Here is a 17,771-nt window from a genome sequence, read left to right as displayed (position 1 = left end):
TATTTGCCAGATGTGGACTTCCAAACCTGTCAAATTTGACAAAATCCATCAAAACACTTAATCAAGTCATTTAATATGGATTATTGGTTTCCAAATGCAATTGTCAAGTGGGAATGATAATTGACTACAGATAAATATAGATATCTCTTTTAAGAATGGAATGTCAATGTTCTAGTTATTATCATTATATAAAATTCCCAATGGAGACAGAATACTTCAATATGTAATTTCAGCCAAGCAATAAAGTGTTCCCCAACAATTCACACTTTTAGATTCTAATTAGTCTGCACTTGGTCTATCATTCATGTACATCAGGGAAGATTTAGTTTTCTTCCTCTTGTCAACAATGGGACACCTGCATTCCATCAAAAGGTTCAATGTTGGATTTTAATGGTTGGCAAGAATAGTTTCATTCATATTTAACCAGTTTGCTTCATTGCATTACTGAATATTTGCATATCAATTGTGAATCCAATAAAATAAAAGCCATCTCATGTTTCTGCCCTAGTTTTACTTTATTGGAATATAACAATTTAGAATGTTGATATGTTGAATGATTGTTACTGTCATTTATCTAACAATGACTGGGTCACTTTCTTCTCTTCTCAGTCCCTTTCATGACTGTTCATAATACAATAAAATAACGTGGAGACACAAGGAGATGGCTGATTCTGGAATCTGAAGGAGAACAAAATCTATTGGAGGATCTCATCAGGTCTTGTGGCATCAGGGGGAAAAAAAAAGAATAGTTGATGTTTCAAGCCAAAACCAATTCTGATGAAGAGTTTCGGCTTGAAACATCAACCATTCTTCCTCTCCCACTGACGCTGCATCATCCACTGAGTTGCTTCAATAGACTGTGTTTGGCAATTCATAATCTTGCTATATTTTCTTTGAGAGAACAATTAACATAATGTTTTCTGATGAATTATTTGCATAAGTGAGATGACACATAGTTAGCACTGGTCACAACAAAATATATAATAAAGGACTTGGAAGAGGTATTTCTAGAAGGATGAAATTATCCAATTCAATTGAAATCAAGTGGATCAAGGTTCAATCCTAGAAATTACAAAAAAAAATAGAAATTTTGAACAATTATTTTATTATCTTAAAATGGCGTAACAACTTTCAATAAATTCAACATTTAAAGCACTGGTCATGAAATATCCAGACTAATTATATATATAAATATATAGATATCATGAGTTCAACTCAGAAACTGGGGAAGGTACAGCTCTCAGGATAAAGTCCACTATATTGGAGCAAGAGAGTGAAGATCATCTATCCCAATAAAGCAGTCGAGTCAATGATTTCAAGATCTACATTTACTGGGGATGAGTAACGAAAATCTTTCTGTGACAGAGGATAGAAGAAGTGATCCACATATAGAAAGAAGATAAAATACATTTAAAAAAACCACACAACACCGTGATAGAGCTGCAACTTCAGGTTGAGCTGAATGCTATTTGGTCAACCATTAGTTAGAGACAAATGTATAAGATGATATGTCATCAATCAGAGAAATACAATAGGATAAGACACTATAAAATAAAATAAATCATTTAAATGAGTTGTACTCAATGTCTCATTTATTGTAACATTTGTAAAGGTGACAAGATTATTGTTTCAATTGAAATGATTTAGAAACTGCTGAAATTCTCAGGCTTTGTCAATATCTTTCATTTTGCCTCTGATCCTGTTCTTCACTCCACTTTCTTGAAGACTTGTTTACTCTTCACATCTTCAACCCGCAATTCCTGCAATGGAATGAAAGAATGCAACAGAGAAAATAAAACAGTTACAGTAATTGATTTCTTTGAGAATTTATGAAGTATATTTGGAAGATCTTTCCATTTAGAATATTACTAAAGCAGCGCTCCCGATGGTGTGGACCCTGGAGTGGAGACAAAGTGCTGCTCCAAAGGGTTCAACCAACTGGTTCTAATCCAGATGGCTCTGTAAAGGCATTAAAAGTCATTTTAGAGGAGCCGATGGACTTTTTCTTTAAAACCATGCTACTATAGGATCTGTGCCTGTGTTCGACAGCAGCCACAAGGGGTTGCAGACTCCAAGGCACAGCAGACTAGTGCAGGGCCCCAGAAACTGGGAGAATGCCCCCTTCTGAGAAGGAGAAGTAGAGGAGACAACCCTATAGGTGGTGAACCAGTGAGGGACTCAGTGGCTGAGGAACCCAGTGGGCAACTTGCAATTGGGGAACCTACACAGGCTGCTGGAGACTTACTCATGGGAACCAGGTATCTGAACTAGGACCTGAGGGGACTGAGGGCAAGAAGGCCTCCTGAACAGCCAGAAGTGTTGAAGGCTTCCTGATCATATCGGAGATTTTGATTTGGAGCTTGGGTTGCCAAAGAAAAGCGAGTCCAATTGTAATTGATTTATTAACCAGAGAACTGGGAACAAAGCTATGACCAGTTGGACTGTCTGATCAAAATCAGAGTCTGCCACCCAGGCCTGCATTAACCATTAAGCAAAATAAGCACGTGCGAGTTCACCAAGGGAAGGGGAACCACAGAGTTTTTTTCCAGTGCCGGATTTACCATGGTGCAGCTGTACTAGGGCCCCACAGAAAGGCCCACCCCCCACAATAAATGAAAAAAAACACTCATATATATTACTTCAGAATCAGCGCTTAATATCTTGTCAGTTAGCCAATGGAAGGGTCGAGGAGGAATCATTGTTGGGCTGTACTTAGGGAATCACTTGGCCTTAATCTGGCCCTATTGCCACCATCAATGGCTTTTAATTCTCGCATAATCCTGGATCCTGAATTCTCCTCATATAGACATCATGCAGAGAATTTGTTTTCTTCTTCAATCATAATAATTCAAAATAATTCAAGATTCATTTATTGTCATGTAATAGTACAGAACATGAAATATTACATGAAAAATATCAGGCCATGATGCAGCCAATCAGCACATTTTCCACTACACAGCTCTAGAAATTTGCAAATGTTTCCGATGTCCTACCAAATCTCCGTGAACTCCTGAGGAAGCAGAGGGCTGATGTGCTTTCATCACGATAACATTAGTGTGTTGCAACTGGAAAAGGTCCTCTGAGATAACCTGCAGATGGTGGTGTTTCCATTCTCTTGTGGCATTTCATATTCTTTGTGCTACTGGCTGCAGGTTTGAGAGGTACCGTTCATGGCAAATAACTACTGTGCATTTTGAAAATAGTGCACATGGCATCAACAGTTCAACTTTGTTTATTATGACATGCATCAACAATGCAGTGATAGATTGTTTTGCGGGTGAAACAGTGGTCATCTCATGCATAGTATAATGAGCAGTAGGACACAGTACAAAAAATCAGTGTTACAGAGAGAGATCAGTTGGAATGTAGTAAAGGCCAGTTATGGAGGGAATTAATACTTCAGGTGGTTGATGGAGGGCCACCCAAGTGATGTTCTATCTCCTACTTTATGTTGAGCTTCCTAGTTTTAAGTTCAAGTTCATGCCTATTGTACATGTGCCTGTGCAGTAAAAAGATTTGTTTTGTGTGCAATCCAACCAGTCTATCCATACAGAAACACAACAGAGTAAAACACAATACAGAGAGTAGGGTTTTAATGAGAGATCAGTTTGAATGGAGTAATATTATTTTACCAGTGTGAGGTTTATTTAGCCTGTTAGTAGTGGGAAAGAAACTGCCTTTGAATTTAGTAGTAGGTGATTACACAACCTTGAAACTTCTTCTGACAGGAGGAGGGAGAAGAGTGAATGGATGGATTGGGATGAGTCCTTTTGTATATTGGCTGTTTTTTTTGAGGCATCGAGAGGTGGAGATGAGGGAGAGAAGGAAGGTTTGTGCAATGATCTATGCTGCATTCTCAATTCTCTGCCATTTCATGCAGTCTTGGGTGAAGCAGCTCCCATGCCATGTAGTAATGCTTTCTGATAGGATATTCTTGATGGTGCATCTACCTAAGTTGTTGATTGGAGCTAGGGTCATGTCAAATTTCCTTAGTCCCCTGAGGAAGTAGAGGCATTGATTCTCCATCTTGGTCATCGCATAGATGTGGTTGGTCCAGATCAAGTCATTGAAGAGGTTTACTCCATGGTTGCTTGCACTGCCAGAATAATACCACATGCAAATTGGAGCATCAAGACTCATCTTCTGTCTGGGCATCATCAACATCTCCGGTTTCCATTGAAACCATTCCCCCCCCACCCCGTCTCCTTTTCTCTCGCGCTTGCACTCACTCTCTCCTGTTCCCTCTGTGTCCTTTCACAGAGCCAAAATTAATTCTCTTCTTTCCTCTTACCATTTCCAATCAACACCTTTTGTTTGTTGGACTTGACTCCTCCACCCCATGCTTCCCCCTTTATTCCCCCATCCTTTAATTCAGACACGTCTATTCTCACTCACACCTTGGGGAAGGGCTCAGGCCTGAATCTTTAATAATCTAGTATATATTTACCTCCTATGGACACTGCAAGACTGGCTGAGTTCCTCCAATGTTTCTGTGTTTTGTTTACAAATGACATTGGGTTAACTACTGTCAGGCCTAATTCATTTTCCTTTGGATTTATTAAATATGAAGATAGAAATGCATTACTATTACAGCACAAACTGCCATGATGACTAGCGGATGGGTTTATAATTTTGCATTCATCTTAAATTCTGGTCTTTGCATAGCCAACTGAGAGATTAGAAAAAATATGCCTTTACTTATCACATGTAGTGCTTGCAGACAAGATACTCTTTCGCCCTTACGGTCAGCAATTGAGAATGCCGGTGAATTAATCTCTGAACATAAAAGGCAAGATTAACAATCCACGTGAATAAAGAGGAAACAACCCATTACTTTGTGAACTAGTTTAATTTAAAGAAATAATTACTCATTTTTAAAAATGTTTCTGATCAATTTTACAAGATATCCGTTAGACTATTTTTCTACAACCTGGATTAGCAGAAATTGTGCGCTTTGGTCAAGCAAAAATGATAACATGAGTTTTGAATCCTAAATAAAACCTTATCAGAATCATATATCACCATTTTACACAAATGGAAAGAGAGTAGTGATTTATCCATAACTGATATACCATTAGTTCAGAAAAAGGTTAATGCATACTAGCAATTGCTGTTTTAGGTGAACTGCTCTTGGCTGGTTAATCACAAAATATTGCACTAACTAGTTGCATTGTGCTTCTTTGAATCAGTGAATACCTTAAGTCTTCAGTTACTCCATTTAATTTGTTTTTTTCTTCTGCATTTACATGCATTCAATGTGAGGAAATAACTAAAACTCCTCATAATAATAACTGCAAGAGCTTTATTGAGAATATTTTCACCTCAAAACATTTTACTGAACCTCTGAATATTAATAAGGTCATTTTAAATCCTATATGTTAAATTTAAAATTGTGAAATTGCAATCACTTTGAAAATACAATGTCTGCCAATATCAATAAATTGCATACCAGGTGTAGCTCATCACCCACTATCCAGTGAGTCCAGCCGCGACCTCGTTTCTCCCCTTTTTGTACGCACACAAGTCTATCGCCATCCCAAGTCACCGTAGTCTATGTCAGAAAAAACATGGAATAAAAATAAAACTCAGGTTTCACATTGAGATGATTTAATGGCTGACCATAATAAAATCAGTTTTTTCATGATTAATTTGTTCCAAGAACACCAATAATAGATCTGCAATCACTTATATCACTTATTATAGAATCATGAACTTCTCTTTCATAATCAGCTAAAATACCCACTCATTTACTTCAGCTAATAATCAAGCAACGTTTTCACAATGCCAAGTAAGTTATCATGGAGCTCCAATGAAAGAAACACAAGTTGCAAATTGCATGGATCCTGAAAAATTAATGAGCTACTTTACACTCTTTCTCTTGCCAGTAGTCATTTTTAAATAGTTTCAGTATTTTCTTAATTTTCTCTGAAATTTTGTCAAATACTTTACAAAAAAAGATTAAAGCTATCAGGCTCTAACTGTAAATAACTCCAGGATGACCTAAGATCTGTCTGTATAATTGAAACAATTTTTTTGGCATGACCTGCGAATGTATTTTTATCTTCCCTTTTACACTTTTTTTTTGCAAGCTATTGCAAGTAAGGATTTTGTTGCATCTGTACATTGTAAAATGTATTTGAAAATATTGTGTCATAGAGCAGTAATTGTCAAGAAAAGTAAATATTGAAGTTTCTGTTGATAATAAATGTTTTACAATGAATTATTCCAGATTTGCACACAATTAACTCAAATGTTTGCTTACAATTGAAAGATATCATGACGAATTCAAGGATTGAATATAATCTTAGAATGCTTTAACTTTAACATGTAAGAAGTAATCTATCAAGTCATTTCAAAAAATGCATTTGGTTGATGCAATGAACAAAGGTAAGCTCTTTATAAACTGGTGGTTGCAGATAATCTGTCAGAGGGTCATCATTCTGATAGGTTAACTTTGTTTCTCTCATTACAGATACTGCCAAGAATCTGGTTATTTTAGTGAGAGTCTGCCTTTAATAATTCTATATCCCTTGATATTTGGCTTCTACCTAGACTTTCAAGTCCTTTTTGATTGTTTTAAGAGTTCCTGAGGTGGGGGGGAGGGGGATTTTTGTTTTCTTAGCAATATTCAAAGGAAAAGCTGGAGCAACTCAGCATTAGGGAAGCAATAGACAATCCGTGTTTCAGGCTGAAAACTCGTCATCAGGAAAGGCAAGAACTGAGCAAGTGCCCCAAAGTATGGTAGGGTCGGGGGTGGGGAGGAACACAGGCTGGCAGATATAGGAGGAAGGGTGAAGTATAGAAAGGACTAAATAGGGGAGGTGGAGGCCAGAGGGCTGAGAAAGATGAATGAAGGAAAGGAGAGCTGGAGGAAAGAAGGTAGAGGTGGCAGGCAGGTAAGAGGGTGCGGTAGGGGTAAGAGAGTAAAAGAGAAGGAATATGTCCAGAAAGATAAGGGAAAGTGGGGGGAGGTAGTGGGCTATTAGAAATTGGAGGTTATGTGGATTTGTTCCAGTGAACCGTTGCAGACTCGAAAGGCTGACATGGCCTCTTTCCGCTCTAAAATGGTTATATGGTTATATGGTTATATTGATACCACTTGGTTGAAGACTACCAAAATGAAATACAAGGTGTTCTACCTCCAGTTTACATGTGGCCTCAAACTGGCAGTATATTAGGCCATGGACAGACATGTCAGTGCATGAGTGGGAATTAGAAATTAAGTGGCTGGCCACTGGGAGATCCTTTTTTTTTTTAAATTTTTTTATTTTTCACACCATAAATCACATTAGCCATGATATACACTATTTCTTTTTCACACATATACAGTGACTTTTTCTCCCCCCCCTTTCCTCCCAAACCACCCCCCCACCCCCCCCTCTCATCCATTTTAGGTATACAATCTAGGTTGCATTAAGCCAGTCAGACAATGTTGTCATTCAACAAAATTACACCAGAAATTCTACTGAGTCTTTTCTTTCCTTCTCCTTCCATCAACTTAGGTAATGTTTGTCCCCGGTAGGTTTTCGCTATTGTATTTAATGTAAGGCTCCTATACTTGTTCGAATATTTCAATATTATTTCTTAACCAATATGTTATTTTTTCTAATGGAATACATTTATTCATTTAAATTTGGTAGTTTCTTCCTTTTAATTTGGTTATGTATTCCATTAATATTTAAAGACATATAGTTCAGCGTAGCCCTTTTATATTTTGTTTATCTTCTCTTTCCGTTTTTCCATCATTACCTTTCCTCCTTTTCCATCATTACCTTTCCTCCTTTTCCATTTCTGTTTTCTTATTTTCAACTCTTTATAAGACAACATTCCTACAACATCCAACATTTTCCTTATTCTCCTATTTCTATCTTATTTATCCCCAATCTCCCCTTCACCTCCTGAGTTGTCCTTTATCCCTTGTCGGACAACCACATCTCCCCTCTCCATTTGGATTTGCGAATCCACTCGCAAGCGTCAACTGATTTTGCAATGACCGCTATTTCCCCCCACCCCGCCTCCCCCAGAAAAGATTTCACTTTTCATATGTCACAAAGGTCACTCTTTTAATTCCCTCCTTATTCTCTCTATTCCATTACCTTCCCTTATTAATTCTTGTCTATACTATCTATATTTTCCTCTAAGTACAGATACATTCATGTATGCTCATTGTCTCTATTCCCTCTTATACCTCTTTACCCGCATACATATCAATCGTGATCATTTTTACTCTCATTACCCGTCTTCATCCCTCAGTCTATTTTTGTCTTTACCCACGTACATATCAATCGTGATCATTTTAACTCTCATTACCCCTCTTCCTCCCTCAGTCTATTTTTGTAATTGTTCTGCAAATTTTCGTGCTTCTTCTGGATCCGAGAATAGTCTGTTTTGTTGTCCTGGAATAAATATTTTCAATACCGCTGGATGCTTTAGTATAAATTTATACCCTTTCTTCCATAAAATCGCCTTTGCTGTATTGAACTCTTTTCTCTTCTTTAGGAGTTCAAAACTTATATCTGGATAAATGAAGATTTTTTGCCCTTTATACTCCAGTGGTTTGTTGCCCTCTCTTACTTTTTCCATTGTCTTCTCCAGTACCTTTTCTCTTGTAGTATATCTTAGGAATTTTACTACAATAGATCTTGGTTTTTGTTGTGGTTGTGGTTTAGAGGCCAATACTCTATGTGCCCTTTCTATTTCCAATTCTTGCTGTAGTTCTGGACATCCTAGGGTCTTAGGGATCCACTCTTTTATAAACTCCCTCATATTCTTGCCTTCTTCATCTTCCTTAAGGCCCACTATCTTTATGTTATTTCTTCTGTTATGGTTTTCCATTGTATCTATTTTTTGAGCTAGTAGTTCTTGTGTCTCTTTAGTTTTTTTATTAGATTTCTCCAATTTCTTTTTTAAGTCTTCTACCTCCATTTCTGCTGCTACTGCCCGCTCTTCCATCTTGTCCATTTTCTTTCCCATTTCTGTTAAGGTCATCTCCATTTTATTTATTTTCTATTCTGTGTTGTTTATTCTTTTTCTTAAATCCTTAAATTCCTGTGTTTGCCATTCTTTAAATGACTCCATGTATCCTTTAATAAGAGCAAGTATATCCTTTACCTTGCCTTTCTTTTCTTCTTCTATTTCACCATACTCTTCCTCTTCTTCTTCCTCTGGGTTGGCCATCTGTTGTTTCTTTGGTGCCCTTTCCTTCTCTTCTTTCTTGTTTCTATTGTCTTCTGTGGTCTCTTCTTGCTGCAGGTGTTCTGCAGCTGTCGTTGCCCCCCTCCCGTCGGTGTGTTTTTTTTCATTCGCATCGCGCATGCGCGAAGTATCGCGCATGCGCGGTTGCGCACTTTTACTCGGCTCTGCGAGCCATTTTTGTAGTCCATTATTTACCGACCTGAGGGAGCGGGTTTCTCTCTCCACAGCGGGCCTCTTCGGACAGGTAAGGCCTTCACCTTTTTCCTCCTTTGTCTTCTCTTCCTCTCTTCTTACCGTTGCTTTCGATTTTTCTTTTTTTGTCGCCATCTTCTTTCCACCTTTATACTCACTTTTCTGTAACTTTTATTTCTGTGCCTTTGTGTTTTCTCTTGTTTTTCCCGACTTTTCTGGAGAGGGCTGGAGTTCACCGTCCGGCCACTACTCCATCACGTGACTCCCCCCGCCACTGGGAGATCCTTGATGACTTTTCCAGCAGCCTTAGACTTCTTGTTTATATCCTTTCTTAGAGAAAGTTTAGATCTTAAAATAGTTCAAAATTTGTAAATTAAATGGATTATCTGATAATACGAAAGGAAAAGCAATGTAAATAGTAATTAATGCAGGTGGAGTAAAGGGATGGGATATTCTGTGATGGAGTCATGGTTATTTAGGGGATGTCTTCTGTGCACAATGTGTCACTGGCATCTCTAGGGGGGGGATGTGGTCTGCACCGGGTGACATCATCAGAGGGGGTGACACCAAAATGAATCCCGTGGTTTCGTCCGCACATGCTACAAACTCATGGTTTCAGATACTAAAGACACCACCTCTGAACTGCACCGGAATGCCAGAAAGATATTATGTGCTGATAGAGATTCTCCACCCTTCAGCTCAAAATAACTTTGTATTCAACATTTCTGAAAGTTTTTCGATTAACAGGACAATGCAAGAAATGTAACATCGAAGACCAAAATCTGCAGGGCAAAAATCTGGATGAGGATAGCTGAAAAATTTGAGGGGATAAATTCAATTTTAAATTAGTTATCAACAAAAAATAAAGATGAAGAAATAATTTTATATCAAGAAAATGGTATGCAAATTCCTCATTAAACTTTGAGAGTTCCAATGTTTCTTGAAACAGTTTGCAAATGGAATGACTGAAACTCAATACTCAAATTCCAGTCCCAAAGCATGAGATTGGCATGCATTAATACATATCCTGGTGTTAAAAGAGTACATAAAGATGAAAATCTAAATTAATATTTTGGATTGAGCAAATAAAATATTGACAGCATTCCAAGCACTTTGCTAGTGAAGTAGTCAGCAACATGCAACTAGTTCACTGGCCCACAGACTTTGCTGGATTCCTACTGAGAAAATACTTTAAAAAAAAACTTTAAATTTGATTTCCCTGTTGTTAATGTTAAAGTGATACGCTGCCTTTGTTAAAATTAACCTTGCTACCGTTAACTGTGAATTTTAGTTTGTGCATCCAGACTGGCGCTAGTGCCAGGCAACTTTCTGCGAGCTGCCAGTGATTTCTCACTGTATCTCTGTAAGCAATTCAGTTCAATCCAAATAATAGTGGACTGACCCACATGCAGATTTATTTTGGATATAAGCGCATAACTGGGCACATGCCCTTGTCTGAAATCACAGTGCCATTTGTATGTTATGAAAAGTCCCAGAAATCTGAAACAAAAAGAGAAAAGAAAATACAGAAAAATGCTGAAAACACTCAACAAACCAAGAAACTGTTGTGGAAGGATAAACAGTTAATGTTCTGGATCCAGGAATCTTTGTCAGGACTCTCTCTATCCCATAAATTTCCCTTAATACATTGCATACTTTGATCTCAACCTTCTAAATTTCAAGGAATAAATCACTGCTTGATGTAACCTCATACTTTAACTCCAGGAGTCTAGGTACCAGTGTAGTAAATCAAGGTTCAAGGTTCCTTTCATTGTCACATAATACAACAAAAATGAAATATACATGGTATACTTCAACTTTTGCCTTCTGTATGGCAAACAAAGAATCGCAATAAGCATGCCCAGTGACCCTATCAATAAGGGGAAGAGAAGCAAAAGGGAGTCTCTTCAGAGACAAGTGTCTGTGGATTTGGCTCCAAAGCAAATGCAGTCTCTACAGTCTTGATTCCTGTTCGATCCATTGGCAACCTGAGCTCCAGAACCAAATCTCTGAATCAATCAGGAATCTTTCAGCACCGAGACCCTTCTGGAGCACTTCTTGCCCTCAGCACACTCTCAAATCCCAGTTCCGATACCTAATTCCCACGAGCTAGTCTCCAACACTCCGCAGATTGGTGTTGGTTCAGAGACTGTGTGAGTCGCTCGACCGCAAGTCACAAGGAGTATGCTGCCTTTGTGGGTCTTTCAGCCACTGAGCCCCTCACTGATCTGCTGCCGTGGTCACCTTCATCTTCATCGCCCAAGCTTCCCCTTCACAATGGGGGATGTTCTCCCTATTTCTGGTGCCCCATGCCAGTCCACTGCTTCTCTGGAGTCTGCAATCCATCGTGGTACACTGCCCAGTGCATCTTGGGCACAGAGGTTGCACGGTTAAAAGAAACTGTTGGCGCCTCCAATAGTCCAATTAAAGCCTATACAGAGGTGTCAGCATCAGGTTTGAGCAGTAGGACCCTGTAGAGTAACTCTGAGTCTCCATTCTCTCTCGGATCTGCACCTGTAGCAGCACTGCCGTTACAGCTCCCAAACTTTCTTTCTCTCTTCTCCCTTCATTGTTTCCTTTCTATGACACAATGCCTTATATTGTAATTTCCTATTCATTTGTCTTTTTTTGAGTTATTAGCATATTTTTTCATGATATTTTTCATAACTTTGTGGCTTGTTCCCCATCTTTCTTTGGGTGGGTACTGATTTAATTTTTCACAGGTTAGATTGTAATCTGATCTATATTTTTATGTGGGTGAGTGAACCTAAAAGTTAAAATCCATTCTCTAAAGTTTTGTCCATTCATTTCTTATACCTTTACATTATTATGCTTCCAGCTTCTTTCAATAATTTCTAACTTTGCATCTTCAGCAAACTTTGTCCTTTAATCTGTAATCTGAATTATTACTAAGGGGAGGTGGGGGGGGGGGTAATAACTCAGTTCCAACCTGAGTAACATCTCTTTTCGTCTATTTTCTACTTCCTGAGCTTAGCCAATTTCCTAATAAGGTCAATAATTTGCCCTTAATTCTGAATGCTTCCAATTTATTTGAGTCTTTATTCACGTCATTGAATTCCTTCTAGAAGTCCATGAAAACAAAACCATTACATATACCCTTGTCATGACCTTGGTTACATCTTCAAAAAATTCTCTGTAAATTTGACTTACGCTTCATGAATCCATAATGTATTTATGATCAGATGATATTTATCCTTAATTATACACTCCCTTATTTTTCCAACAACAGATGTTATGCTAGCAGATCTATAATTCCTTTGTTACCCTCTCTCATCTTTTTAAATAGCATAGAGACTTAAGCAATTTTCCACTCCAAAGGCATGTTTACTGAATTGTGAAAACATTAAGTGGATTAAAGTTAGACATCTGCAACGTTCAACCCTACTTCCTTTAAAATTCTGGGAGGGTGGGTAACTGGCCTTGGGAACTCATTATCCTTTGACTCCAGATCCCTCATTACTCTGACTTGATTACATTAGTCAGTTCTGTTCCTATCACTGATTCAACATCAGCTTTTTTGAGGTCCAGTATGATATCCCATTCTTAATTTGTAAATGCTAATGCCAATTTATTCAACATGTCTCACATCTGTTTATTTTCATATTTTCATTACAATATTATAATCAGTTTTTCCCTCATGTTTATATGCTTTTAAATTTAGATTTAAGCTATCTGTGAGTACTCCTGTGCACGGAAAGGTTCTGCTCTTCAAGGTTCTAATTTGAGTCTGTGTACTACATAAACTTTTTTGAACAACCCTTCCATCACATTACTCATCAACAATGTTTTCCACCTTAATCTCATCTGATTCAAGTCAGCTCTGCCTAAAACTCATATTTGCAGCTGTTGCATTTTTCGAATGCAATATAACACCTGATCATGTTGCTCTTAGATAAATGTTTTTGCTTCATTAACAATTTTAAATAGTATTTTACTCAATATTCACTGGTAAATCCAACTTTGCCTTTTGCTTGCATGACCTGATTTTACAAGAAATTATGCTGAACATATGCCACCTCTCTGACATAAACTACTAAGCACATCCCAATCAATGTGAAGATTACAATTACCAATGACTCCAGCCTGTATGCCCCTCTAATTTTGAAAGTTACATAAACCGCCACTTCGTACCTCTGCCAAGGCTTCCAGATTGAATCCTTTCTGATCTTAGATTCTTTACCGAAACAATCATCACTGAATGTTTAGCTCTCCGTATATCTTCTTTTTCCATTGAAGTAAAAGGCATCTTTAATCATCATTTTTTTTTAAATTTGTCCTTTTCTTGTTGCATATAAGCCAGTTCTGACCAAATTTTAATGGCTTCTTGATAAAAGCCACAATATCTCATGTGCTTTGGGCTAAAAATATACTTTTTTTCTTTGCACACATTTATTCTTCCCTCATGTTTTTCTTCCAGATATTTCTCTTTTTTTTCCCCTCAGTGAATCCCCTCATGTGATTATGTACATGGGGATTGACCTGTGAGTAGACAGCTCCCGAGAGTGGTGTAGAATTTGCACAATCTCTCTATGACCGCTTTGGATTATGTCAGGTGCTCTGGTTCCCTCCTGTATACCAAAAAGCATTTCTTGCTGTAAATAACTCTATGCTGCAGGTTTTTGGTAAGAAGAATCAAAGGGTTGTTGAAGTGCATGTGCAAATGACAACAAGTGCTCTGAAATAAGAAGAGAGAATGAGATTAATGGGATTGCTCCTGTGGGAGCTATCATGGATCAGATGGGCCAAAGGGGCTCTCTTATGTTTATATAACTTTTGGATTGCCCTTTATCTCCAGAGATACAAACAAAATGCCATTGACCCACAATACTAATTGGTCTAATTCTGGCAACATTTATCATGTTTATTCACAAAAATAAAATGTAAATCTAATCTGACGAGAGCTTAATGAAATCCTCTTAGACCATGTGACTGAATGAATGCTCACCATACATTTGCGATCATCTATTCCAGACAAGTCCTCAGGAAACTCCTTGCCAATATCGAATTCCATGACATAATTACGGAGGCTACTGATTGTTTTAATGACCATGTGGTCGCCCTTCTGAGTAATGTCTTTGTCTGCTTTCAGCAGGACTGCAATTTTTCTCAAAGCAATGTTTACATCTGTAGCAAAGGAAAACAGAAAACAAAAGGCCATTTGTACTGAACCAGGACAACACTGAGTTTCAACTCTGCAGATTGTGCACGGTGAAAATGAAAATAAGTCATTAATTCTCAATGATTATTCTCACATGCACATGTATTTTTTTTACTTAGACAAGGCAATTGTATCGGGTGACTTTATACTGTATCTAGCTAGCAGTATATGGAAATCACGGACCTGAAAACTACTCAGTCACAAGATAAATACTAGAAGCCAAGTTCTGTATTAAGCTATAAATTTAATTTTATGGAATCCTTAAATTAATTACCATCTTACTTTCACTACTTCTGCATGTTATTTTAAAAGTATTACAAGCAATTAAGTACTTTTTCAGTTATTTAACAAAACTTTTAATAATTATCAACAGCAGTATTCTTTTAAAAAGTAAACTTTAATTAAATTGACATTTGTTTAAAAATACAGGCACACTCTCGAGGGCTGCATAACATTGGAACGCTACAATTATTTTAAAATGAACTATATTATTAATTCTTAAAGGATCAATTTTGACTACTGAGTACAAAACTATTAATTTCTGGCTTACATTGCTCTAAGTTTTACCTAGTGCTTTCAAATACTCTTCAAAGTTCTCATTGGTCACCATTTTCCAGTATCCGCTGTAATCAATTGGCATTCTCAGTCTTCAGAAACAGACCAAACTGAGCTGGACTTCACTCTGCGCGTCTGTTTTCACTGAGTCAAAAAAACTTGCAGTGCCTGTCGTCCACTGACCTTTATTAGCCTGTCAAACAATGTGAGCCGTTTCATCCGATTATTTGTAAAATGCTGCAATGAATGTTCAGGTCAGGCTAAAAGAAAATCTCTTTAGCTGAAATAAATAGTGTTTAATTAAATAACTGCTTATTACAGTCTTCAGTATATTAGAACAGGTTTAGTTTCTGCTTTGATAACCTTTTTTAGTCCCCTTGAAAGTAGAATGTTGACCATGCTATTTAGCCAAAAGTTCCAGATGGCTCCCCAAACCATAGAAATGCAGTGCAACCACACTAAAAAGAGAAGAGGAGAGAGCCAAGTTCAGATGGTTCCTTTGGGGATGGCAGGCTCTCCTATCTCACTATCAACAAGTCTGATTTAAATAAATTTCATTCAATTTACATGTTAATTTTTGACAGTTTTGATTACAAACTGAAGAAACTTGAAATTGAGCCCAGATTGTAAATTAGTAAATTACAAAAATGTGGCCAAATTTTCATACTTTATCTGATGAGCTTTATCTAAGTGAAGTATGCAAATTATGGAAATATTATGGAAACAAGTTTTGCTTTGTTTAATACATAAAAACAATCTTTGTCATTTAAAAATGTAATATATATTTTGATATTGTTGATCTGACAGAATACATTGTCAATATTTCTTGATTCTCATAATGATTCATGGCTCATTCATAATATAATTTCAGTAAATCTTACCTGCATTCTTTATGCATTGTTCCTCTAAAGAACCCCTACTATGGACAGAGCAACACAGAAATAGGAAGCACTCATATTCAACCCCTTGAGCATGTCGTCTTTCACTAGATCACGGCCGGTCTACATAGTAACTTCATCCATCCACGATCCTTAATACCATTAAAATTCTATCAATTCTACATTTAATATTTTCAACAAGACAATTTGCATGAACATAGCAATAATAATTATGAGGTACAGATTGATAATGAGGCAAGAAATTCATCAGAATATTTGGGGACTTTGATTGGGACTTGGATTGTAAAAATCAGTTTTTAAAAATGTGCTCTCTGCATTTATGGATATCTTTTCCTTTCCTATTATCTCATGGCCTCTTTTACTTGGTGATTTGTGGATTGATGCATTCAGTGTTCTGGTAGGATTGTGCATGAATGATAACTAATGCAGGTGAAAGAATGGAAGTGACTTACCTGTTCCGAGTTTTTTTTCAATGAAGTGGATGTCAAGATAGGATTGGTCATATCACATGATCTAATATGAAAACAGAATAGATGCAAACATTGCAAGGGTGGGATTTCTGCTGTGGAGTATTTGTATTTTTAGAGTTTTTATTTATTTGTTGTTAGGCCATTTCAGAAAGTCAACAAGATTCAATGAAACAGTTAAACATTATATTTTCAGACTAATCTGATGTATCTCACTTAAAAACAACAATCAGTGCTAAAGATCTAGATCTATTTTTGGTTAATTAAGTTTTACAAACAGATGGTATTGTTTGAATTTCCATTCAAAACATATGCACTCATGGAAGGTGTTTTAAAAAGACATTTCCAACCATATCCACACACTTTTGGAGACTTCCTTCCTTTCACTGGGACAGAGAGGTCCTACTCATTATATCTACTTTGGTTCTCAACAATTAATTCCTCCAAGCATTTGAATCTGGATTTCAGGATCAATGTCCAAAAGGCACAGATAGTGCCCTCATAGACCTCTTATCTTGCTTGCTGATCTGGATCAAGGAAGATTATGGTATCTCATCCAGTAGTTGTCCATCTAGCTATTGGTCAATTGAAAAACTTTGCACTATTGTCTCCATTGTCTGCCTGGGACTCAGGCCCAGAAATTTCATCACTGTGGGTAAAGCCATACATGTTTTTTTTTTAAATCGGTGATCCTCTCTGCAAAAATATTAATTAATGCAGATCACCCTCTATCATTTGTAGTTTTAAAAATTGGTTTGATCAATAAATACTTTCTGTTGTGCTTATTTAGTGAATCCTAACTTATTACTCTTAACGTTAATATTGTATCTAACCAGCCTAAAACTACAAATGTTGCAATCCTTAAGATATTCAAAGTTATCTATGCTAAATACTTGCAGGAAGTTGGGGGAGTAGAGATTGTTGGAAACAATCACAATTGGACTCGCAACAGTAGCTGAAGAATCGGAGCCAAAGGCCGGTTTTCGTCCATATAGGGGACTGAACAAAGAGGAAAAGTTGTGACTGAAAGTTTGACAAAAGATGTGGGAGTGAGAGATGACACCCACAATGAAGCTCAGAGCTTCATTGTCAATCCACATATCTCTGCTCAACTGAAAAAGATTTCATTTTGTGAACACGTAGAAGGGTCAATGCTATGCACTCGAAAACTCTCATTATTTTCATTCGAAGGCAGTTGGATGTTGTTGATAACTACAAAATGCTACTATAGAGACAGACTAATGTGCCCTAGACATGATAATTAGCATGTAAAAACAAGTTATT

The 17,771-nt window shown here is 37.2% G+C and overlaps 1 protein-coding gene and 1 long non-coding RNA gene across 2 annotated transcripts in view; one reads left to right on the top strand and one right to left on the bottom strand.

Moving 5' to 3' along the window:
* The window catches only part of LOC138743010 (uncharacterized), a 64,171-nt gene that overhangs the window by 10,610 nt on the left and 35,790 nt on the right, over nt 1-17,771 (top strand). The window lies entirely within an intron of this gene.
* rbp1.1 (retinol binding protein 1, cellular, tandem duplicate 1) lies at nt 1,085-15,259 on the bottom strand. Its single transcript, XM_069896660.1, has 4 exons — nt 15,134-15,259; nt 14,354-14,532; nt 5,450-5,551; nt 1,085-1,760 (listed from the first exon to the last, which is right to left on the bottom strand). Exons 1-4 carry the CDS (start codon nt 15,204-15,206, stop codon nt 1,707-1,709), a joined length of 408 nt encoding a protein of 135 aa, XP_069752761.1. The 5' UTR covers nt 15,207-15,259; the 3' UTR covers nt 1,085-1,706.

Source organism: Narcine bancroftii, chromosome 9, assembly GCF_036971445.1.
Source record: "Narcine bancroftii isolate sNarBan1 chromosome 9, sNarBan1.hap1, whole genome shotgun sequence".
NCBI lineage: Eukaryota > Metazoa > Chordata > Chondrichthyes > Torpediniformes > Narcinidae > Narcine > Narcine bancroftii.
This window is presented reverse-complemented; position numbering and strand designations above follow the sequence as displayed.